Source organism: Ptychodera flava, chromosome 4 (assembly GCF_041260155.1).
Source record: "Ptychodera flava strain L36383 chromosome 4, AS_Pfla_20210202, whole genome shotgun sequence".
In the NCBI taxonomy this organism is placed as follows: Eukaryota; Metazoa; Hemichordata; class Enteropneusta; family Ptychoderidae; genus Ptychodera; species Ptychodera flava.
In genome coordinates, this window is record NC_091931.1 from 42,896,858 (window position 1) to 42,922,646 (window position 25,789).

The 25,789-nt window shown below is 38.7% G+C and overlaps 3 protein-coding genes across 3 annotated transcripts in view; 1 reads left to right on the plus strand and 2 right to left on the minus strand.

Moving 5' to 3' along the window:
* Positions 1–5,320, plus strand: part of LOC139131862 (sushi, von Willebrand factor type A, EGF and pentraxin domain-containing protein 1-like) — a 49,652-nt gene extending 44,332 nt beyond the window's left edge. Inside the window, exons 35-40 of the mRNA XM_070698152.1 lie at positions 329–451; positions 602–639; positions 862–960; positions 2,786–2,837; positions 3,147–4,001; positions 4,750–5,320. Coding sequence (XP_070554253.1) covers positions 329–451; positions 602–639; positions 862–960; positions 2,786–2,837; positions 3,147–4,001; positions 4,750–4,952 — 1,370 coding nt within the window. The 3' untranslated portion in view covers positions 4,953–5,320. The remainder of the gene's footprint in view (positions 1–328; positions 452–601; positions 640–861; positions 961–2,785; positions 2,838–3,146; positions 4,002–4,749) is intronic.
* Positions 5,321–8,423: 3,103 nt separating this feature from the next.
* On the minus strand, positions 8,424–10,628 carry LOC139132301 (E3 ubiquitin-protein ligase TRIM71-like). The gene has a single exon (XM_070698691.1). It carries the CDS (start codon positions 10,626–10,628, stop codon positions 8,424–8,426), a length of 2,205 nt encoding a protein of 734 aa, XP_070554792.1.
* Positions 10,629–14,893: 4,265 nt separating this feature from the next.
* On the minus strand, positions 14,894–16,441 carry LOC139132302 (tripartite motif-containing protein 2-like). Its single transcript, XM_070698692.1, has one exon. The coding sequence runs from the start codon at positions 16,439–16,441 to the stop codon at positions 14,894–14,896; it is 1,548 nt and encodes a 515-aa protein (XP_070554793.1).
* Positions 16,442–25,789: the final 9,348 nt, after the last annotated feature.

Here is a 25,789-nt window from a genome sequence, read left to right on the forward strand (position 1 = left end):
TAGAGGAGGAGTGAATGTTACGAAAATCTCTGGCTAGCGGTTTGTCGAAAGCTGGCAATGTCGATGGGAGAGACCTTCGATAAAATCAACAGAGATGTCCAATATAACGAATATATCGATATTATACTGGTGCGTTTAGAACGTTTGGTTTTCTCGGCACAGTAATCAATGATGCTTCTAAAACGTTACGACAATTTTTCGGAAAGAATCGAAGATAACTTTCCTTCATTCCTTGATTTTGTTCACACACGGGTTTTGAACACTTTCCGTATTCTGCAAATACAGATCATAACATAAATGCTACGTCCATTACGTGCTTCGTTTACAGACATTAATGAGTGTCGTCATGACAACGGTGGATGCAGCCATCTTTGCCATAACTCAAAGGGGTCGTACTCCTGCGCATGCCCAGCTGACCGTGCTCTTTTGGCAGATTCTAAAACTTGTCAAGGTAAGTTATATAAATATTATATGGCTTTACATTGTAATATCAATACCACACTTAAGGCTCGTATACTCCTTGAACATCGCAATTCACAAGTATAGCTGCGAAGCGTGGATCATGAACACTTTTTATCTCATCGGCACTTTTGTGTTTCAGAAATATCTTACTGCGTATACAAGGATGAATTGTACACTGTAAGTATGTGTCATTTCCGAATAACTTCTATCATCTATAATGGCAAGAACCTAAATAACAATTTAAACGCTTGTGTGGCTCCGCCATAGATAGAATGAACTGACAGTTTTTACTTGTTGATTACACAATTCAGAGGAAAATATTCAGTTTTACAGTTTTCTCGTCCTTACGGTTACATATGGAAATGATCTTTTAAAGTTTTCTTTATCTTTCAATTTAAGGCTGAAGAACTTTGGAATGACGGTTGTTCAGAATGCAGATGCGAAAATGGCGTACCAGTTTGTTTCGTTAAACAGTGTCCATCAATTACGTGTCCACAGGTATGCACTCAATTCGTGTTTGTTTGTGTTGGTATTTGCGATACGAATTTCATACGATTGGGGATGCGGTTCAGAAGACTTAGTCTACATTTGAATGTAGTTTTGAGTCATGACTCTTCTTCTTGAATGGCGATAAAACTTGAAATTGTAATTACCACAAGACAATTAAAGCCAGTGCCGTCAATAAACGGGTGTATACACGATTTGTTATAAAAATTTTGGATCTTATTATGCTGCACCTCCACTATGGAACGCATTACCACTCGACATCAGAGAATCCCAAAACGTGGAAACTTTTAAAAGAAAAGTGAAAACGCACATATTCTCCATGCCACGGCATAAAGTGTGGTTTAGCCATTGAGCGCCATAGGGTAAAACACTGTTTTGAATTTTGGCGCTAATTGTATTGTACAATAAAGCCAAATGCCAACTTAGGTGCACATAGCTTTGCTGTTGTCATGATCCTAGTCCGTGAACGAAATAGATCGTATATTTGGAACACTAAGGGATTTCCTAGACAAAACTACCCTGACAATGATATTAACTGAATGGCTACACCACTTCTGATTGTGTGTTACTCATCTAAGCTCTCTGTTGTGATTCGTTAATTTCTGGTCACGTGGTATGCATCATTTTGTCGCAGACACATGCAAAGAGCAACTGGTTAATATTTTGAACTACTGTTTAATATGGAAATTTGAAAGTACCGTCTACGCATATGCACACATTCTGAGCACGTAGAGATGGCAGAGACATCTGCAACTGAAACGAGTGATAATAGATGAAGATTGAAGTTCTTGATTTTCGGGGAGAAAATTGGATGAGGTGTCTTACAAAACACATGTTGACTGTCCATATTCGGGTAACAGCACATGTTTGTGTTCCGCGGGTCTGAAATCCAAGATAGTCTGTGTCTAGGTCTACGGCCTGATGAAACAAGACTGTTTTAGGGCGACTCCCAGGCTGTATACTGTGACACAACTCGTCCAAACTCTCTGTTGTGATTCGTTAATTTACACATACATTGTGTACATCATTTTGACGTTGATTTATACAAAGAACAAGTTACCAGACAACAGCTTCTGAAACTGTTGACCAGTCAACAGTTCGGAAAACCGTTCACTGGGAAAGTTTGAAAATGCCGTCTACGCATGCGCCAGAGACGAGTGATGATAAATGAGAAAGTTCTTGTTTCTTTGGCGATAAAATTTGGTGGCTTGTGTTAAAAAACATATAGTAATTGACTATATTCGACTAACAGCATATATTTGATTTCTCTCGGGCCAGAGAGTCGCTCCTAAACTGTTTGTCCCCCTCGGTCAGCTTTTGGGCAACTCTCAGGCCAAATGACAACTAACCTATGCTGCTACCCTCATGGCCAGTCAATGTTTATATACTGTCGTGCGATGGGAATGAACATAGGCTTGCGAACAAAAATTGTTAAACTGGCAAAATAACAACAACTGAAAATCAAATCAATAAGGTGTCAAAAAGTTGAATCAAGAAATGGTGTTCAACATCAGGTTGGTAGATACTAAGTAGCTGCATTGTCCGAAAAGTACTAACAATACCAACATCTGGCAGTTCTCGGTTACAAATGCCCATAGTGAGGAAATAAGAATAATATGTCAATATATCGACGAATAATATGTCGATATATCGACGAATAATATGTCGATATATCGACGAATTACAATACATTGGTTCATATCTCCGTTCCCATGACAAAAGTAATTAATATTGTGCTATCTTAAGAAAACGATAAGCACCAAGTTAAAGCTCGCAATTCTGTCTATAAAAATGTATTCTTGTTGTTATGTTCCAGGGGAAACATATATATCAAGCCCCGGGAGAATGCTGCAGTTCCTGTGTCGAAGGTTTGTGAATCAATTCAACGTATTGCATTGTTCTGTGGGTTGAATGCAGTATAAGAACGGGTTCTACGTCTTCGCATGTGATCGTTTGCTTTTAATTTCAACATTTAATTTATAAAATAGACATAACTGCTATACACCAAATGACCGCGTCATTTGAAAGAAATATACTGCCACGTCTTTGATACTTATCAGTCTATCCATGGTATGTCTATTCTTTTTCAGGTATTGTTCTTTTGCATTTTCCTTATATGGACATTTTAGTCTGAAATGAAGAACTATAGCTTAAGATTCATATTTTTTCTATTACAGATTCTGAAAACTGTTTGCTGACTGCGAAAGGTATCCTTCGCACGTTCGACGGCAATTCATTCCGGTTCAAAGGTCAATGTCGATATGTTCTCGTCCAAGACTGCTATGACAGTGATTTCAGTGTTCACATTCAACGGGAAATGAAGAGAAATGGCCAAAATCAGGTGGCTTACCAAAGTGCTATCTTCCTGCATCTGGGCTGTGTAACGGTGGAAATACAGTACAATGGTGAAGTCAAAGTTTCTGGCATTGCTGTGGATTTGCCTTACCCTCAGTACAGTCCAGATGTCGTTGAAGTCACCAAACCAAAACAGAATGCACTCCTGGTGAAAACTGCACCTGGTGTCACCATCGAGTGGGATATGTTGGGTGACATTGTTGTGGCTGTGCCTCGCAGCTACCGGAGCAGGGTGTGTGGGATCTGCGGCAATATGAACTCGAATATACAAGACGATCTGACTACCAGGCAATTTCTGTTTGCTAACAATGCCAAAGAATTAATACACAGCTGGAAAGTGGCTGGCTACAAACACTGCAAACCACACCGTGTCCAGACCGCATCCAAGACTGGATCCAAGGGCAAAGTTGGCAAGGAGCGAAAAACTCCTCTGTGTCCGGGCGCTAAATCGTCAACACAGCGACTAGCGAGATCACGCTGCAGTGTTCTTAAATCTGGAGAATTCAAAGCCTGTTCTCGACTGGTTAATGCAAACCCGTATCATAAAATGTGCCTGGAAGATGTTTGCACATGCGCCGAGAATGAACTCTGTTACTGTGAAACCATCAGAGCCTACATACATGAATGCAGGAGCAAAGGTGTAGTAATTCGAAATTGGATCGATCAGAGACGGTGTGGTAAGAATTTTGAAATCTTGCATTCCTTCTTTATATCTGTACACATATATTCAGTTTGTTGTAAGTAGATTTACAGATACAAAATTAAGTAACGTTTGACAAAGAATACTGCTGTCAGGTTCTGTTACCGGCATATTACCTCGTGGAGTCTTTGCATGGGCGTGTGCACATAATTTACATTATATCATACTAGTATATGATGGCTCATATACTGCGATCTGATTGGTCGAGACGTGAAAATAACCATGCTATATTCACAATATAGCACGGTTGGAACAGGCATGAGCTCTCAGCTGGAGAAAAATTCCCTGTTTAACTTTTCACGCTAGAATTCCAATTTAGTATTATGATATAGTAACAATAAACCACCTCAGCAACAGATATACCACACGATTTTGACCAGTTCACTCCATATATGCACTCGTTATCGCCCGTTTTATCGCTTAGATATCTCAGGTCATTTTTCTTTAAGAACAAGTCCTCCTGTCCCAGACTCTCCAAAATGTCCCAATAACACTTTTAGTTATCATGATTTTCTCCAGCAATTTTGAATATGTTCACATTGCAATAGACGACCAAAAGTGCCATAATTGTCGATATTTTTGAGTGTATTAGATTCCGTGTGGTATGTCTAAAGCTGCTTGCACTTTCTTGTAGAAGAAAGTCTCTAGATTATTTATTCTTCATTTGTTCATATCACTGTATATGATACAAAGTTCATATGCCATTTTACATAATCATATTACAGATTCAACTTGCCCTGATGGCATGGTCTACGACAACTGCGGGCCACCCTGCCCATCGACGTGTGGTGGCTCTGAACAATACGACCCGATCTGTCTGAGTCAGCCGTGCGTACCGATGTGCCGATGTCCCGACGGAACCGTGCTGCATGAAGGATCTTGTATCAGTCGGTCACTGTGTCCAAATGGATTGATCATCGCTTCATAAAGTTGCCATTAGAAACTGTCATGGAGTACATACTTGACAAAAAGCTTTTGTTTGATCAAATCTTCCCTGTTTACGCTTAGATGGTATTTACTGGGAATTCTATTAGTATGATAACCCAATTCAAACATATGTGCATGTGTCGTAGAAAGAAATTCAAAATTGTAGACTGTTCTCTTTATTGTAAAACTATTGAAAGTAATCGGTGCCTGTCAAGAGCTTGAATGCATGTGCCTAGAATTGACGAGTGTCAATCTAGTGACGCAATTATGCACATACCCTTCAAAGTTATACGTGCTTTTAATAATTAGTATTTTCTATATATTACGATGGGATCGTTATGACAAGTAAATAAACAGACACTTTCGACATTTGTGACTGTGACGTCAGACTTCTTACACAACTGGTCACGGAGTTTGGCATGTCGTCTGCTTTTAGAGCAAGGTCGACAATGTTTCGTGGAAGACTTCTTGATTTCTTATAAAAATTCAATGCATTCATAATGTTTTAAATTTTTCAGAATGAAAATCATGACATGCAATAAAATTATTCCCAATTTTGTATTTTAAACCCCGTATACCAAGATCAAAACCTCCAAGTATCCTCTCTACTACCCCCAGTATTTTCAACTCCCCCTCCCCCCCGAACTCCTTTCAGTCACCCACACACACAAACACCATATTTGTGAATGCAGCCGTACTAGATTATTCTGTCTATTTTTACCACACTTTGTATAATCTGAAAGTCTACACCAGAATTGACCTTGTTCTGGCTAGTGTTTTATGCCCTTTCCATCAGACTTCAGAACTTGCGACATTTATGAAAGTTGCCAAATCACTTGATCAAACTGTGACATCTAAAGGTACAGTGTCAGATCTTGATGGGGTATAGTCAGAGTTAGATGTCATTTTTTTGTTGTCCAAAATCTTGCAAAAGCAGAAAATACACACAATGTATAGTAATTCTAAGAATTCCACTTTCTCCTCCCTCCAGTCACGAAAAAAAGTGTTGCAAAAGCAGCAGCTCTGACCTTCAATTTTGAGGGATTTTCAGGCTGCAAAATATTTGACAAATTTGTTTACTCTTCCTATCCGCCTACAAATGCTTCAATATCATGATATTGTTGACAGACTCCCATATAAGTTACCGCAGACGACATCATATACCTCAAAGGAATAATTGCATTATCTACTCTGTTAAGAATTATCAGTGAAATACTAACAGTGCTTATAAAAAAATTTATGTTCAAGCTCCAGGGTTCCTCCGAGTCTAATGACAAGTACCACGGAGAAACCGGCAGTGGCGATCGTGTTATCTCATGCTCTGTCCCCTCACCTGAGTAAATGTCTCACCAGAAGTGCGCCACCAGTCACCAATACAGTTTTAGGAAGAACGTCAAAACTCATCTGTTTAATAGTAGAGTATACTGAAAAACTCTCTGGCTCCTTAAAGCGCCATCGAACATCACTAATTTTTTGGACTTTGACGCTAAAGAAATCCATTTGATTGAATGAAAAATTGGTTGATTGGTTGATAAGAATACTTGTGTCAAATAAATACTGCTGAACCAAATTATCAGTTTCATACGTAAAGGAAGACTCAGTAAAATATAGAAAAAACGAACCATAAAGATTTTTAGTGTGGCCACTTTCTATTTATCCCAAACGAGTTACAATCACGTTTTATACTCATCCCCTAGATACGCTGACAACATATGTCGATAAAAGTACAATAGAGATAATTCCGAAATCAAAGTTGGCGAGTAATCTTCGTCACAAGAGTTCATGGCATACTTACCCAGTACGCAAATCATCATCAACGAGTAGCTCCAGTGGCTTGTTGGGCCATGTATGCTCTAAATTTTCTTCCTATCACATAGTCGTTTTCCGTTGGACTTTCCCCGCATTCATATTCTCGTTTAGATATATTCAATTTTATAATTACCAATTTATTAACTTTGTTTGCCGCTTGCTGCAGTCAAGCACCATTGTATCACTGGCAACATTTGACAGTCGACCTCTGACCTTTAAAAAAATTGCAGGGCCGTCTCCAGGAAAGTTTACACATGATCAAGATTCGGTGGAATTCATAAATCCATGTTTAGTTTTATCTTGGTTTGAACGTCAGTAAGCAGTCATGAGATATTCTAACATTTACACAGTTTGTTTGAGTACATTGCATGGAGATAGTACCTTAACGTTACTCAGGGTCGCGGTTAATCAAATACACGGTACGTATCAGTACCACCATGGTGTGACATCTCGTAGAACAGAACATGCGCTACCGTCACAATGTACGCCGGAGTCATCTTCTAACTGACGTACTGTTTTGACAGTAATATGTGACATAAAACTTTAGCGTATGAGGTAAGGTTTGGTCCTATTTGATATAAACTATAGAAGATATTGCATATTGCAATATATCATTCTAAAGAACAATAAATTACCTTACTAATCATGATACCTCACAAGCCAGGCCATGTTAAAAAATAAGTTCAGCAGATGACTTACAAGAACACAGGTTTGACAAAAATACATGTGGGTTGCCAAATCGTGCTTTTGCGGTACCCTTCAAAAATGGCCATAACAGCCATTGAGTCCCTACCATTTTTTCTGTTAAAAATTCCATTTCATAATCTAGGGATCCAAAGGCTTCTAAAAATACAGGTTTGTCATCCTGTGGGGGGGGGGGGGTGCACGTAGACGCGCCCTATAGCCCACGGCCTAATAGATTGATAGTGATGCTGCTGTATCAGCAAGACAAGGAGGCATAGAAAATTTTCCAAATGCGTCTTATCAAAATTATTTTATAAAAAATATTTCAAAATTTTACTTATAAAAATAAACAGACATCAAGCTGATCAACAGTCTATATTACTGTTAGGAGAAATGACAATTTGACTACGTTGGCGCGTTTTAAAGTCTTCTTTATAAGTTATGCTGTAGTTCATTGCATACCAATAATATGCTCATTGACGATATACCAGTATAGCAAAACTTAAAAAGTTTATTCAGTGACTAGACAATACTACATGGTATATATCCTTACTGCATGGTAAATATCCTACGATACACTTTGTAACAAAGCTCACGCCATCACCAGATGGTGAAAAATAATGATCGGAAATTACAATACAGAAGTTATATCGATTACAAGATAAATGGGTTTGCACTACGTCAAACTACATTTCTTACTTCGGTATCGTCCTTTAAAAATTAATCATTAATTACCCTTGTAAAAGGATCTGACAAAAATCGTGTTGGTCGGCAACATCTGAAAACGAATTATTTACCTTAATGGTGATCGGCCAAGCAATCAAACAAGTTTTTGCTTTAAATTTCAAACATTACCTGTTGTGTTGTTCGAGAATGACAGAATCACGCCCCATACGTCCAAGATATTGAATGAGGCAAGTGCACATACGTGTAGCCATTCTCGTCGGTATTGGCCTACAACAAATATTAATTTGATATCTTACTGGGCAAACACTTTGACGCAGTCACCATCACAGTCAGACACAATGACCTTTCCGAATGGTTCATCATCAGTGACACAGACATCAATGGGGTCAGTTACCTCACCATTATCAACACGACAGATGTAATTGCCTTTAGGGTCAAACTTTAACACTCTTTTATTGCTTCGATCACATACATACACATTGTTGAGTTTGTCTGTGGTCACACCATGTGGATTTTGAAATTGGCCTGGGCCACTTCCTGCACTTCCAAAAGTGAATAGAAACTCTCCATCTGCATCAAATACTTCGATGCAATGGTTTCCACTATCGCTGACGATCACATTGCCATCCCTGCTAACACAGACACCTTCGGGGGATTTGAAATTCCCCTCTTTACGACCAAACGATTTCATTTCACCGTCATCTCGATCAAATATATGAACACGGCCAGAAGAGTCGTCGGCGATATATACGTAGCCATTGGTTTGGTTGACTGCAATGCCCTTTGGCCTTGACATATTTCCCTTAAAGCTTCTAAGTAGCTTCAGACTATCATCGAAGACAAAAACTCTGCGTTTACTTTCAGCGGTGGCAAGATATGAATTTTGTCCTCTTGACATCGCAGTATTATACTGAGGATAGAACCCTTTACAAACTTCTGTCCTTTTCATCTCTACCCCTCTTTTGCCTTTAAATTCATACAATCGTACCTTTTCATCGCCCCTACGCGCCGCATAGTCACAAACAATTATATTCCCATCCCTGTCCAAAGTTAGCCCCCAAGGCCTGCTCATTTTGTCCTCACTCCGACCCTCCTTCCCAAATGTGAAGAGAAACCCTTTCTGGGGAATTACCTTTATGGTCGAACTACATATTACTTGCTCACCTACAGAAACCACAACTTTTTGTTCACGCTCCACATTTGCAGGGCATCTAAATGTGACTGTTCCTTTTTTATAATCCTCTATTGTCATTGTCTCTTTCTGTGTCACCTCGTCTGGTATCATCTCAGCTTTGATTTCGTTCTTTGACACTAACTTTCCTCTCTTCATAGCAACGGTCACACGAACATCTTCCCCAATACGGCAATACTCTGGCACATCCTGCAAGGTAAAGTCAGTGAGGTGAACAGTTCCCAGCGATTTCCTATCACAAAAATCATCGTAAGGTTGAAACATCATGAAGTCGTCGGCCACTGGATAACAGTCCGTCTCGACTGTCATCAGTTCTTGAGTCTGCGCTGCCAGGTTTTTCTTCGACGACATTAACTGTGTAGCATTACCATACAGAATCAGATTTTCAGCAAATTCCTGTGTGTTAGCAATGTCATGTTCAATAATATCCAAGGTTTTAAGTTGTGCAGTCAAGTCATCCTTCCTCACTTCGTATTCGTCTTTAAGTTGCTTTAACAACTGCTTACAATTCTCTTCTATTCTCTTCGTGATTTCTTCGATCGTTTTCATGACGTGGTTTTGTAATTTCTTTTCTTCAGCGTTGAAGCCAGTATCTAACATATTCATCATCTTCTGAACAGCAGCTTTGCTGGCTCTAGCTTCATTTTCTTTCACTTTCAGTTCGTCTATCGTCTTTCCTACAACTTCCTTGTATTCTCCAGCAGCGTCTTGCAGGCATCTATGTTTGTGTTCAGGAATGCGGTGATCAATCACTGTACAGTCTGAACAGATTGGTACTTCACACGTGTCACAGTAGAATTTGACCTGGCTATCAGCATGGCGATCACAGTAAACACTAGCGTGCGCCATGGCGGGGTCTTTGCTTTTCATACATAGGTACTCCTCGACAGGTATCAGTCTATGTGACCGCGTTGCTGGGATTCTCTTGTGTGTACGTGCGCATATTTTACACAATTTCATGGAGCATTCGACACAGCCTACGTCGCTATCACCACCTTCGCCCATACAACCATCACAAGCCGATTTCGACGGTTCATGTTCATGTTGATTAAACTGTTCGACCAACTGATCGAGGAAAATGTTAGTTTGCAATTTTGTCACTCCACCTTCAGGAAGTTGGTGTGAACGCCGACACACCGGACAGTCAAGCCTGCCAGTTTTCTCGACCAAGTCACGCAAACACTGCTCACAAAAACTGTGTAGACATGGCAGTACCTTGGCAGTCTTGTAGCGTTCGGAACAGATGACACAAACGACGAAATTCTGGTGAATTTTCTCCAGGAAATGGGATTCTGCAGTCGCCATCGCTCGCAGTGTATTAGCTGTGGAAACGCAGCTATCTGTTGGCGGGGTAGCGGGGATCGCTATGCGGGTCAAAGGTCAACCCCACACGTATATCCGTGGCGGTGTTGACCTTTGACCCGCGTAACGGCCCGCTACCCCGCCAACAGATAGCTGCGTTTCCACAGCTGGCAGTGTATGTACAGTTAACGTCCTCGACGACCACGTGAATTGAAGGGACCCGGATGATTATTGTGACGCATAGTACACGTAATACATGTGACAGCCAATTCGGGTTGTTACCACTTTGTTCATGCGTACACCAACAGGGTGAACACAAGAAAGTTTATAGGTGATCCCAAACACGTGATTTTACGAAGTGTCCAATGCTTTATTGCCCCTTTTAAACAAAATTTCATTTTACCTGCTAAAGACAAAATACTTTTTTTACATATTTCAGTTCCATGCAATCCATAAATTACGTAGGCCTACATATTTTCTTTTATGAAATCAATCAATCATATAGGAGATTTCCTTTGCTAATATTTACCACATTCACAACATCCACGATTCTAAAATAATACGCTATTAACTAAACCCAGGCAACTTTGAAATAAAATTTTTCATCGCATGCCTATAAAATCTTTATGTCTAAATAAGCAACAATATACCAACATCACTTTCCTCAGAAGCAAGATTATCGATAACTTTATAGGGCCCGCGCATATGCATCTTCGTTTGCCAAGGGCTCTTGTCCTGGCAACTTGGGAGGCTTTAGTCGAACTAACGACTCGTGAGCGGATGATGTATATGGAGCGTTCCGGTCGCCCAGCTGCCACAAGGATCCCAACATTCGGTTGTCATCAGATTAGTTCACAATATGACAATAAATAAGCCTAAGGCTACGGGATGGTTTCTATATACAATGTACACCTGTTTTCAATCAATCGTTTTCTGATCGATTGAAATTTCTTGTAATTTTCATTTACTTACAGCTTGCCTTCCAACTTTACTATTGCCAGGCTGGCAGGGTTTTCTGCAAGGGGATTTTGAGGAGTGAGCTACCCTTCTGTTTTTTAAACAATCTATTCATATGTTAATAATCATACGAAAGAAAATATTTTTCACTACAAATGAATATGCAAATTGTGCATTGTTATGTAAATTTGTAACCCCAGAGAGACTACTGGGCTAGGTGACTTGAAATTGAACACTCACCTGTTCAGCAAAGTTTTTTGTGATCTTGTATGTATCTGATAATTGTCGAGATACTTTGTCAATTAGCAAGTTCATTCTATCTTACAGTAACAGAGACTGAAACTGATTACATGAAAGGCAACATAATAAACGTGTACACTGACTGATTCATTTTTTTGAATTGAACTATGAGGGAGCTGTTCTGCAAGACCCAAGAATAACATGACCGAAAAACATGATCCAAGAGTCTCATTACCCAGATTGCATCGTTAAAATAGTCTAATAACATCACTAACTCCACAGTTATTACGTTATCATATCTTATAATACCGAAGGGAGTCTATACTGCATGTACATATATATTAATTTTTACGTAAAATTTGATAACAAACGCCTAATTGCATTATAAGCTCTGCACGAAACACTGATTGTCAAAACAACATCGTCAACCATGATGCATGGTAAAACATGTCTGCCAAAATATTCGTAACTAGTTGAATGGATTGATTTAACGAATTCGCCAGTAAATGACAAATATATTCATTTGACAAATTAGAGACAGATGCTGCTCTGAAAAAGTCAAACATGATCTTCTCTAAAGGTCTAATCTGTGCTTTGTGAAGATTGCATTAAACTCTTTTGCTTTGACTACTTTTTCGATATTCGTAAAGCAGCAATCTCCCAAGGTTTCCAATGTCTTTCATTTGTTTTCAAAAACGTATTGTTCCTCGGACTTTTCTTGCAAAAGAACAGCCGCGGCGGGTTACAATGAACGTTCGGTTGGTTTATATCACTGGAGAGACACATACAATCAATATTTCAGTGACTTTGTGATGAATCAGAAACACAGTTGCGATGACGAATAGCTGAAATTTTTAATATTTGTCCTGGTTTTTTTTGTTCTTTTCTGTGTCTATAGTCTCATGATCTACTCTGAGACTCCCATGATATACTCTCGAGAAGGTCAAAGTTGAGTGAAAACCTTGCTAAAATTGGTATCAATTTAGACAAAATTAACTGACAGTCACTATGGATAACAATGTAATAATAACAATAACAACTTTTGGAACTTTGAGTTGGAGTCGATGTTCCAATATTCCACATTTTCTTTCCCTTTCGTTACGCTTCTTCTACGTGCAATTTAACATTACAGCTTTTCTCAGTTTAACATTTGTGCTGTACTGATGCCGATAAACTCCACGATAATAAAACACATACAGGTAAAATGCTGACTAACAGACTAGAATATAGCGTTCTGTGTTCTACTGACACAGTGAGCGCGTTGCATTTTACAGTTGGAATTGACAAAGTTTTATAGTAGATGTTCAATAAATCTCAGTTGAGTAATTTTAGGTAACGTTTCGTGCCAGAAACATTTTCTGTCGTCTAGTTTACCTATCAGTAAGCACTCTAGAGATGCATTGACAGGGCTCGAAATTAGCGGTAGTCCCGCGTCCACAGACTACCAACTTTTCCCTGGGGCTACCAAAGTCCATGAAATGGTAGCCCACACGGACTACCAAAGCCTGAAACATGAAATACTTGGCGTGCGATGTCCGTCACTTTGGGACGAGCTAAATGCAGTCAACATGCAGTTTTATTTGTTTGAAGCAATTATCGTTTCATCTGTGAAGAGTTTTTTTTCTGTTGACTATTAAAATTTCCATTGTTACGTTGTTGTTTTCACAAGATGCCGAGCGTTTGATACTAGAATGCTGTTGGTCGGCAGCAAACAAGACGTACTTGTGTCAAGTTTTGGTGTTTTGATGCTGAAATTTCACAAAACTGTCACTTCTGTATCAAGAGATTGTGTATTCAGTTTGATTTGAAATAGTTATATAAAACACTATGTCAGTTAAGCTTGGCTGAGTTTCGCTGTCTTTTATCTATGGTTGTCGATCAGTATCAATTTATTACGTTCTGTATAGAGAGGCTCGGGTGTAACAAGGCATGCCAGTTCATAAAGATCATGAAAATATTTTTTTCTGTTTTTCTTTACTCAAGTTACAATTTCTTTGAATGTGTAAGCCGATTTTGAAAGTGATAGAAAGTGTTAAGATGTACATAAATTAGTATAAATTAAGCGTTCGTGACACATAACATGGGGTTTCTCGAGTTGAAGCCCCTAGTTTTACTGCTATTTTGTGTTGCTGAACCGGGGCTTATACTTGGACGAGTACAGTATACCTAAACTAAAATATTCATGGACTACCAGCCATTGTCACTGGGCTACCAACTTCAGAAAATGGTAGCCCAAGTGGACTACCAGGGTAAAAAGTTAATTTCGAGCCCTGATTGAGCACATAATTAATGATTTTATTGAATAAAGATAGTGCGAATAAAGTTTACATTACGAAGTGTTAATGTCATCTATAATAATGACAAGGGATGTACAATATTATTCAAGGGTCCTTATATTATATACTAAGGTGTCGTCGTCTCGTTCAGTATTGGATCAAACCACATGGAGGGACTGTGTGGATCAACATAGCTCACGTCTTGAGACCGTTTTAATGATAACGATAAAACAGTTACTAGTAACATATTGGGTTTGGGTGAAAAGTGTGGAGCATTTATTAAACATTGTGCAATTACTCCCCACGAACCTCCATGTGGGACGGTAGGGGAAACAAGACAACGCCACAACTTGTCGGCGCGTGACTGGCGTGGCACCTGCATAGGAGACCCGGATGTACTACAGGGCACCCTTATACAACTTTCAATGCAAAATAAAATCTTATAAACAATTTTAACATAGATCTAAAAATAGTAACCTTGAAGCAATAAACTAATGATGAATTTGTCACAGCTTTTGCGCAAAACTTAATAACCAAATTGTTTTAGTTCAATAGCTTGCTATAATCTCGATGACACTATTAACATTTCAAAGAAATGTGACTAAATCATGTAAGTTGGTTGCATGTCAATAACCTTTTCCTCTCCATGATATTTGTAAGATAGTCGCATTGTTGACTTCGAAATTAAAATTGATCAATAACGCATTACTCAAGCGTCCCCTTACACCAAAGGAAGTGTTTATCTCATCACTTGTGGTTAATCTCGCGAATACCAGCAAGTATCAGTTTCATCGTTCACTGAACAAACACCTTGACGCAGTCACCAGCATGGTCAGACACCATGACCTTTCCGGCTGGCTCATCATCAGTGACACAGACATCGATGGGATCCGCTACCTCACCATTATCAATACGACTGATGTAATTGCCCTTTGGGTCAAACTTCAACACTCTTTTGTTGCCTCGATCACATACGTACACATTGCTGAATTTGTCTGTGGTCACACCATGTGGTTCTTTAAATTGGCCTTCTCCGTCACCTGCACTTCCAAAGGCGAATAGAAACCTCCCATCTGCATCAAACACTTGGATGCGATGGCTCCCTTTATCGCTGACGATCACGTTGCCATCCCTGTTAACACAGACACCTTCGGGGGAATCGAAATTTCCCTCTTCTCTCCCTTTGCGACCAAATGATTCAATTTTACCGCCTTCTCGATCAAACATATGGACACAGTGTGAATTCTCGTCAGCGACATATAAATGGTTGTTACTCTGGTTGACTGCAATACCCCTGGGATTTGCCATATTTTCAGTAAAGCATCCTACAATTTTCAGATCGACATCGAAAACGAACACCCCGCTGACACCGCCAGTCGTGACAAAATACAGAGTCTTTTCTGTCGACGTCGCAGCGGCATAATTGGGCGTGAATGCCGGTGAACATTCATAAGTTTTTATCGCAACCCCACCGTTGCCTTTCATCGCATACAATCTAACCTTGTCACTTTCGCATGCAATCCTTCCATACTCACATACCAAAATATTCCCCTCCCCGTCCAAAGCTAGCCCCCGGGGTCTACTCATGTTGTCCACAATCTGGCCCATGTTCCCGAACGTATAGAAAATAGGTTGGCCCTCGTTCCCAAATGTAAAGAGAAACCCCTTCTGAGGAATAGCCTTGAACAGTGAACTACACATTAATTGCTTATTCACGGAAACTACTATTTTGTGTTCTCCCTCAACATCTACACGACCCCTCAATGACAACATTCCTTCTCTTCCATACTCGACTGTCATTGTCTCCTGCTTAACTGGGTCAATGATCTCAGCCTCGATCTCATTTTTTGAGGAATCCTTTCTACCCTTAACAGAAGCAGTGACACGTACATCTTCCCCAATACGGCAATACTCTGGCACATCCTGCAAGGTGCATTCAGTGAGCTGTACGGTTCCCAGTGATTTCCTATCACAAAAATCATCGTAAGGTTGAAATATCATGAAGTCGTCGGCTACTGGATAACAGTTCGTTTCGACTTTCAACAGTTCTTGAGTCTGCTCAGACAGGTTTTTCTTGGACGACATTATCTGTGCAGCGTTCTCACACTGAATAAGATCCTCAGTAAACTTCTGTGCTTTAGCAAGGTCATGTTGAATAACGTCCAAAGTTTCAAGTTGCACGGTCAATTCAGCTTTCCTTTCTTGGTATTCGTCTTTAAGGATTTTTAACAACTGCTTACCATTATCTTCTATTCTCTTTGTGATTTCTTCGATGGTTTTCGTCACGTGATCTTTCAAGTTCTTCTCCTCCACATCGATGCTGACATCTAACTTATTCAACATCTTCTGAACTGCAGATTTGCTCTTTTCATTCTCGTTTCGTTTCACTTTTAGTTGTTTACCTGTCAATTCTACTTCCTTTTTGCATTCTCCAGCTGCATCTTGCAGGTTTCTATGTTTGTGTTCAGGACTACTGTGTTCAGTCAACGTACAGTCTGAACAGATTGGCTCTTCGCACGTATCGCAGTAGAATTTGACCTGATGTCACCGTGGCGATCACAGTAAACGTCGGTATGTATCATGGCTGTGGACATTGCGCATACACAGAGGTATTTGTCGTCAGGTACTGGCCGGTGTAATCGAGTGGACGATATTCTTTTGTATGCAACACACGTCCAATGCAATGTTATCTGGTATTTCCGACATTCGACGTCACTCGCGTCAAATACGCCTATACATGCATCGCAGGGTAATTATGATATAAACTCGAATTCGCGGTGATGAAACTGTCTAACTCTTTGTCACGTCGCCCACGGAAGTTTATGTGAAACGACGACGCACAATAGTGCGCACCAAAATGTTTAGCTGTACCAACCAATTAACACAAGCACTGGTCACAAACGCTGTAACACTACATTGTATTGGTAGTCTTGCATCGGTTGGAGGCTTGGAGCAGATGTCATGAATACGAAAATGAGAATTTCCTGAAGAAATCTGAATTCAGCACCTGCAGTTCCCCCTCACAGTATGTCGCTGTCCTCGACGACCTCATGAAGTCACGGGACCCGGATCATTGTGATGACGCGGAGTTCACGTGATATACAATTCGTAGAATCGGACGATTAAAGGCTCTACCTGGGTGATAGGTCTTCTCGTATACCTTTGCAGGAGTAGAACCATGAAACGAAAGTGCCCTGCTGGTCATCCCGGTATTATCCTGATTCTTTCCATTCAAAGTTTATGGGTGAGATTATGTAAGGTTCTAATAAACCTTCCTCTTTGGGCTTCTATATCAGGTCTTTGAGTTGTGACTTCTGTATGTCCAGTGCATACGATGATGTTCACGTTATGCAAAAGACAAAAAGTTATTTTTTTCAGTGCACAGAATCAAGTTCAATTTCGAAAGTTGTTTGTTCTTTCTTCTTTAATAAACGAAAGAAGTTCAGGCTCCTAACTGGTTCAGGAAACGCTGTTTTCATAATGGTTGTGTGTATTTATATGCATGTCGTTTGTCCAAGCCTTCAACCATAGATAGTAGTACTGTCTATGCTTCAACCAGAAAATCATGATAAAAATAATGAGTTTGCTGAAAATATCCAGCTGTAACATAGAAAAGGTAAAAAATTGACGTAAGTTTGTGAAAAAAAAGAATGAATAGTGGTCTGCCATATGATATCATGATGTTTCAAATTCGTAACTTTCATCCTGACACTTTTGTAAAATTACGACAAAAAATTCAAATCATTAAAAAAAAAGAAACATGCTGTTTCGCTCATGCTTTTTGTGACAGCGCTTGCAAGTGTGTATTTCTGTTGGGGAAAAGGGTCGTCATTTTTTTCATCGTACTGAGAGAGAAGTACAGGATACTCCTGTCTTGAGATACGATGGAAAGCCAACTGTTCGCCGCACAAGGTCGCTGCGTTTCTACCTATGTGAATGCTGTCATTAAAAGCATTTGCATACCAAAGGGTTTTCGTAGTAACACACTTAACACTTCCAAAAGTTTCGCCTCAACTATATTCCGGAAGCCAGCTCAGAGATCTCCAGTAGTCTAATGCGTCTGACCTGCGCTTTTATAGTTTACTGCTCGATGGGGCTCATTTTGAAGCTCTTGTAAGATTTAAAGAGTTTATTGTCAATTAGTTTTGTGAAAATCGAAAATTTTAATTGTTGCCTATAATAACAAAGGGATTAGAATAAAAATACCTTCTTTGACTGCTGTCATTGTACCACCACTTTATATAGCAAGTGTAATTACCTTTAGCCAAGTCCTTCAAGCCATATATGCCAAACTGTGAAAGCTCATTAGATAAGCAAATTATAAATTAGCTGACATGAAAATGTGAAATGACTTTCAATATTGTTTCAACCTGGTATAATCATCAATGTACACAGCATGTTTTGCCAACTTTGATCAAGTAAATCCCAGTATATATCCCTAATTAGAAGTAAATCCCAGTATATATCCCTAATTAGAAAAGATCATTGAAAATGCATATTAGGAATTGGCAGAAGGAAAAATGCTTAATGACTTTCAATAATGTTGTATCATAGTATCTCCAATACATGTAGCAAGTTTTGTCAACTCTGGTCAAGTCAATTCAGATATATATCTCTAATTAGGAAAGTTCATTAAATATGCAAATTAGGAATTGGCTGAAGAGAAAATGCTTAATGACTTTCAATAATATTGTATCATAGTGTCTTTAATGTACATAGCAAGTTTCATCAATTTTGATCAAGTCAATTCAGATATATATGCTTAATTATGAACATTCATTTAATATGCAAATTAGTAATTGGCCGAAGTAAAAATGTCTTTTGACTGTTATATCACAGTATCTTTGATGTATACAGCAAGTTTCAACCACTACAATCAAGTTAATTCAGATATATATCCCTAATTAGGAAAGTTCATTAAATATGCAAATTCGGAATTGTATAATGTTGTATCATTGTATCTTTCATGTATATAGCAAGTTTCATCAATTTTGGTCCAGTCACTTCAGATATATATATCCCTTATTAGCAAAGTTCATTAAATATGCAAATTAGGAATTGGCTGAAGAGAAAATGCTAAATGACTTTCAATAATATTGTATCATAGTATCTTCAATACATGTAGTAAGTTTGGTCAATTTTGATCGTGTCAACTCAGATATATATCCCTAATTAGGAAAGTTCATTAAATATGCAAATTAGCAAATATCTTTCATGTCACTCCTTAATGATTCCCACTGCTGATATATTTTGGTGTGATCAACATTTGTAGCAAATCTCATCAAATTGTGTGCAGTTGTTTTTAATGTATATCCGTTTTTTCTAAAATCATTAATTATGCAAATGAGCAAAAAGTAAGCAAGCCACTTCCACCAAAAACTAATCAGTTCTTGCCATTTGCTAACTGAATCTATGTACCAGATTTGATTCTGATCTGATCAGCCGTTTTTAAGATATCGGACCAACAGACAGACAGACAGACAGACATCGCTGCGACATATGCTCACGTGTGTAAACACGTGAGCAAACCAGATATGAACTGAAAATGCTCACGTGTTTCATACAGTTATGTGTAAATTTGAACCTTTGCCACATGTTTGCAACTTCATTGAAAGTATTATGATCAACATAATGAACAATAATCACCGCTGATTAATTCTCAAAGGTCATGAAGTATACAAATATGTAATTAGCTGAAATAAAAATATTAAAGTTCTTTGACTGCTGTCATTTATATAGCAAGTGTAATTACCGTTGGCCAAGTCCTTCAAGCCATATATGCCGAGCTGTGAAAGCTCATTAGATATGCAAATTGTAAATTAGCTGACATGAAAATGTGAAATGACTTTCGATATTGTTTTAAACCAGGTATAATCATCAATGTTGTCATGTTTTGCCAACTTTGATCAAGTAAATCCAGTATATATCCCTAATAAGCAAAGTTCATTAAATATGTAAATTAGGAATTGACTTAAGTAAAAATGCTTAATGATTGTCAATAATGTTGTATCATGGTATCTGCAATATATGTAGCAAGTTTTGTCAACTTTGGTCAAGTCAATTCAGATATATATCTCTAATTAGGAAAGTTCATTAAACATGCAAATTAGGAATTTGCTGAAGAGAAAATGATTAATGACTTTCAATAATATTGTATTACAGTGTCTGAAATGTACATAGCAAGTTACATCAATTTTGATCAAGTCAATTCAGATGAATACCCTAAGTATGAAAATTCATTTAATATGCAAATTAGGAATTGGCTGAAGTAAAATAGCGTCAATGACACTGTAGCTCCCATCCTGGACTATTTAGTGTTTGTTCTCTGGTCAGATATTTGAACATGTGTGAAAGGGATAAAGTGCATGAAGTGAAAATACTTAAATGAAATGTACTGGAGACAGTGAATATGTTTAATGTAATTATTCAGAATATAAAATGGAAAAAATACAGAATTAGATATATCGATACTGTGATACAACCATTAACTCAACAAGTCATTTACAATGACATAGTCCCCACTTGTAATAGGAGTACTAGTCTTGATGGGGCAGGAAAATGTGGTCATTAAGAAGTATCATTTGAGTGTATATGTTGAGATCTATGGGCACATAGGTCTATGTCGTTGTTCCCAATTTGAAACACATGAGGCATGTCTAAGTTACGGTTCTAAATCGGGAAAAAAAGATCAGACCTCTAGCAGTATTGGCCAGCCAAGAAATACATATGCGCATTATAAATGAGGTACAAGATGTGACATCTTAAGGTCTAATATCCTATCAAAATTGGAGGGTATAGAACTTGTGGTTACTGAAATATGCATATATATGTATAATCAAGGTCAAAGGTCATCAAGGTCACATGACATTTTCAAAAAAAATTATATTCTTATTAATCCCTATATGCCAAAAAATCAGATCTCTAGCTCTATTCGCTTGCCCAGAATTAGATGTGTACATAATTAATGAGGTAAAGCGTGTGCTGTCATAAGGTCTCCCATCCTACTAAATACAAAGGACATAGCACTTGTGGTTACTTATTTATTGACATAAACATATATTTTAGGTAAAAGGTCATTGGGGTCACATGACATTTGGTCAAAAAATTTCTCTCCTATAGTTATCCCTATATACCAAAAATCAGACATCCAGCTCTATTAGCTCGCTCAGAATGAGATATGCGCATAATTATTGAGGTATAGTATGTGGCGTCATAACGTGTCCCATCATACCAAACATGAAGGGTGTAGCACTTGTGGTTACCGAGTTATGGAAAAATATGTATATTTGAGGTCAAAGGTCACCGAGGTCACGTGACATTTTGTCAAAAAAATTGTATTGCTAAGTTATCCCTATATACCAAAATCAGACCTCTAGCTCTATTGGCTCGCTCAAAATTAGATATGCGCATAATTAATGAGGTACAATATGTGGCGTCATAAGCTGTCCCATCATACCATACATGAAGGCTGTAGCACTTGTGGTTACTGAGTTATGGACAAATATGTATATTTGAGGTCAAAGGTCACCGAGGTCACGTGACATTTTGTCAAAAAAATTGTATTGCTAAATTATCCCTATATACCAAAAATCAGACCTCTAGCTCTATTGGCTGGCTCAGAATTAGATATGCGCATAATTAATGAGGTACAGGATGTGGTGTCATAAGGTCTCCTATCATACCAAATATGAAGGGTGTAGCACTTGGGGTTACTTAGTTATGGCCATATATGTATATTTGAGGTCAAAGGTCATTGGGGTCACATGACATTTTGTCAAAAAAATTGTATTGCTAAGTTATACCTATATACCAAAAACCAGACCTCTAGCTCTATTGCTGGCTCACAATTAGATATGCACATAATTAATAAGGTACAGGATGTGATGTCATAAGGTCTCCCATCATACCAAATATGAAGGGTTGTAGCACTTGTGGTTACTGAGTTATGGACATATACTCATATTTAAGGTCAAAGGTCATCGAGATCACATGACATTTTGTCAAAAAATTTGTATTGCTAAGTTATCCCTATATACTTATTTTCACTTTGTTTAGTGTGATTAGATATATTTTAGCTGAGAAAAGGGTCCAGGGAAAGTAAGGAAAATCCAGTATTCCACAGTGTAACAATTGGCTGAAAATATAAAATTTCTTTCAGTCTCTAGAATCCGAAACCGAATCCGAAACCGAATCCGAAACCGAGTCTAATTTCAGCATCGTCTAGCCAGAGTGTAACGTGGGGATAGCGCCCTCAAACCACAGATACCGGCTTCCCATAGACTACCATGTATCAGAAAAATTAAAACTGTGATAACTTCATTAATATGCAAGCCACGCCCACCAAAACCTTTCCAGTTCTAGCCATTTGAATTCTGAAGATGTCTACCAAATTTGACTGAAATACGTTCAGCCGTTTTTGAGAAAATGGACCAACAGACAGACAGACAGACAGACAGACAGACACAGACAGACAGACATCGCTGCGACATATGCCCACGTGTGTGAACACGTGAGCAAAAAACTTCGACCAAACTTTTGATATTTCTTCATGTAGTGAACCAACTAGGATACAACATTATTGAAAGTCTAACATTTTTGCTCACGTGTTTACACACGTGGGCATATGTCGCAGCGATGTCTGTCTGTCTGTCTGTCTGTGTGTCTGTCTGTCTGTCTGTTGGTCCATTTTCTCAAAAACGGCTGAACGTATTTCAGTCAAATTTGGTAGACATCTTCAGAATTCAAATGGCTAGAACTGAAAAGGTTTTGGTGGGCGTGGCTTGCATATTAATGAAGTTATCACAGTTTTAATTTTTCTGATACATGGTAGTATATGGGAAGCCGGTATCTGTGGTTTGAGGGCGCTATCCCCACGTTACACTCTGACTAGACGATGCTGAAATTAGACTCGGTTTCGGATTCGGTTTCGGATTCGGTTTCGGATTCTAGAGACTGAAAGAAATTTTATATTTTCAGCCAATTGTTACACTGTGGAATACTGGATTTTCCTTACTTTCCCTGGACCCTTTTTTCAGCTAAAATAATATCTAATCACACTAAACAAAGTGAAAATAAGCATATAGGGATAACTTAGCAATACAAATTTTTTGACAAAATGTCATGTGATCTCGATGACCTTCGACCTTAAATATGAGTATATGTCCATAACTCAGTAACCACAAGTGCTAGTCTGGTTCCCTGACCCATTTCCCCGGTAGAGGGCGTGGGGAAATATAGGGTCAGGTACCGGCTAATGTAAACATGGACGCTATTGGGTTAAAATAAAACGAGCTGTGATTGGATGAAAGTAACACTTGTAACTTTTTCTCATCTTTCCTGGGTTTCGCACTTTCAAGCTCACTTGACACCAACTTCTTGTTTGTACCACAAAGCCGTGGAGGTAGAAAGAAAGACTTTCTACCTCCATGATTTAGCCACTGTGATTTAGCACACCTCTTGATACTTTTAGAACGTCGACATGATGCCTGGCATTTTTCACGAAATTCGGACACCATTCTATCCATCGAAATCAATCGTCGTTCACAGTTCCAACAAACTTTGCTTTCAATTATCTGTGATATCGCAGCAGTACTTGTGGCGTGTATCGAACGTGCTCGGGTCATTGGGGTTAATTGCGCCACAGTCGGCGATGACCTCAATGACCCTAGCACGTTTGATACACGCAACAAGTACTGCTGCGATATCACAGCCAGCCTTCAATCACCTCTATTTCCCCGTACTTCTGGATTAATCCTTTCAGTTTATGTTTCCCGTCTCGTGTGCCAATGTTTTTGGTTCGGATACCAGTGTTCGAACATATTTCTGATCCAGTCGAATTTTGACCGGCGTTTTCATGGTAGCAGCCATATTTGTTGTAGCATGTTCTGTCAGGTGACTAACCTCCGCCATCTTGAACAAAATTCTGTTCAAGATGGCTACCCGGTACCTGACCCTATTTTTCCCCACGCCCTCTACCGAGGAAAATGGGTCAGGGAACCAGACTACCACAAGTGCTACACCCTTCATATTTGGTATGATGGGAGACCTTATGACATCACATCCTGTACCGTATTAATTATGTGCATATCTAATTATGAGCCAGCAAATAGAGCTAGAGGTCTGATTTTTGGTATATAGGTATAACTTAGCAATACAATTTTTTTGACAAAATGTCATGTGACCCCAATGACCTTTGACCTCAAATATACATATATGGCCATAACTAAGTAACCCCAAGTGCTACACCCTTCATATTTGGTATGATGGAGACCTTATGACACCACATCCTGTACCTCATTAATTATGCGCATATCTAATTCTGAGCCAGCCAATAGAGCTAGAGGTCTGATTTTTGGTATATAGGGATAATTTAGCAATACAATTTTTTTGACAAAATGTCACGTGACCTCGGTGACCTTTGACCTCAAATATACATATTTGTCCATAACTCAGTAACCACAAGTGCTACAGCCTTCATGTATGGTATGATGGGACACCTTATGACGCCACATATTGTACCTCATTAATTATGCGCATATCTAATTTTGAGCGAGCCATAGAGCTAGAGGTCTGATTTTTGGTATATAGGGATAACTTAGCAATACAATTTTTTTTGACAAAATGTCACGTGACCTCGGTGACCTTTGACCTCAAATATACATATTTTTCCATAACTCAGTAACCACAAGTGCTACAGCCTTCATGTATGGTATGATGAAACACCTTATGACGCCACATATTGTACCTCATTAATTATGCGCATATCTAATTTTGAGCGAGCCAATAGAGCTAGAGGTCTGATTTTTGGTATATAGGGATAACTTAGCAATACAATTTTTTTGACAAAATGTCACGTGACCTCGGTGACCTTTGACCTCAAATATACATATTTGTCCATAACTCAGTAACCACAAGTGCTACAGCCTTCATGTATGATATGATGGGACAGCTTATGACGCCACATATTATACCTCATTAATTATGCGCATATCTCATTCTGAGCGAGCCAATAGAGCTAGAGGTCTGATTTTTGGTATATAGGGATAACTTAGCAATACAATTTTTTTGACAAAATGTCACGTGACCTCGGTGACCTTTGACCTCAAGTATACATATTTGTCCATAACTCAGTAACCACAAGTGCTACAGCCTTCATGTATGGTATGATGAAACACCTTATGACGCCACATATTGTACCTCATTAATTATGCGCATATCTAATTTTGAGCGAGCCAATAGAGCTAGAGGTCTGGTTTTTGGTATATAGGGATAACTTAGCAATACAATTTTTTTGACAAAATGTCACGTGACCTCGGTGACCTTTGACCTCAAATATACATATTTTTCCATAACTCGGTAACCACAAGTGCTACACCCTTCATGTTTGGTATGATGGGACACGTTATGACGCCACATACTGTACCTCAATAATTATGCGCATATCTCATTCTGAGCGAGCCAATAGAGCTGGATGTCTGATTTTTGGTATATAGGGATAACTATAGGAGAGAAATTTTTTGACCAAATGTCATGTGACCTCGATGACCTTTTACCTAAAATATATGTTTATGTCAATAAATAAGTAACCACAAGTGCTATGTCCTTTGTATTTAGTAGGATGGGAGACCTTATGACAACACAGCTTACAAATATCATAGAAGAAAGCCCTTATGACACACACGCTTTACCTCA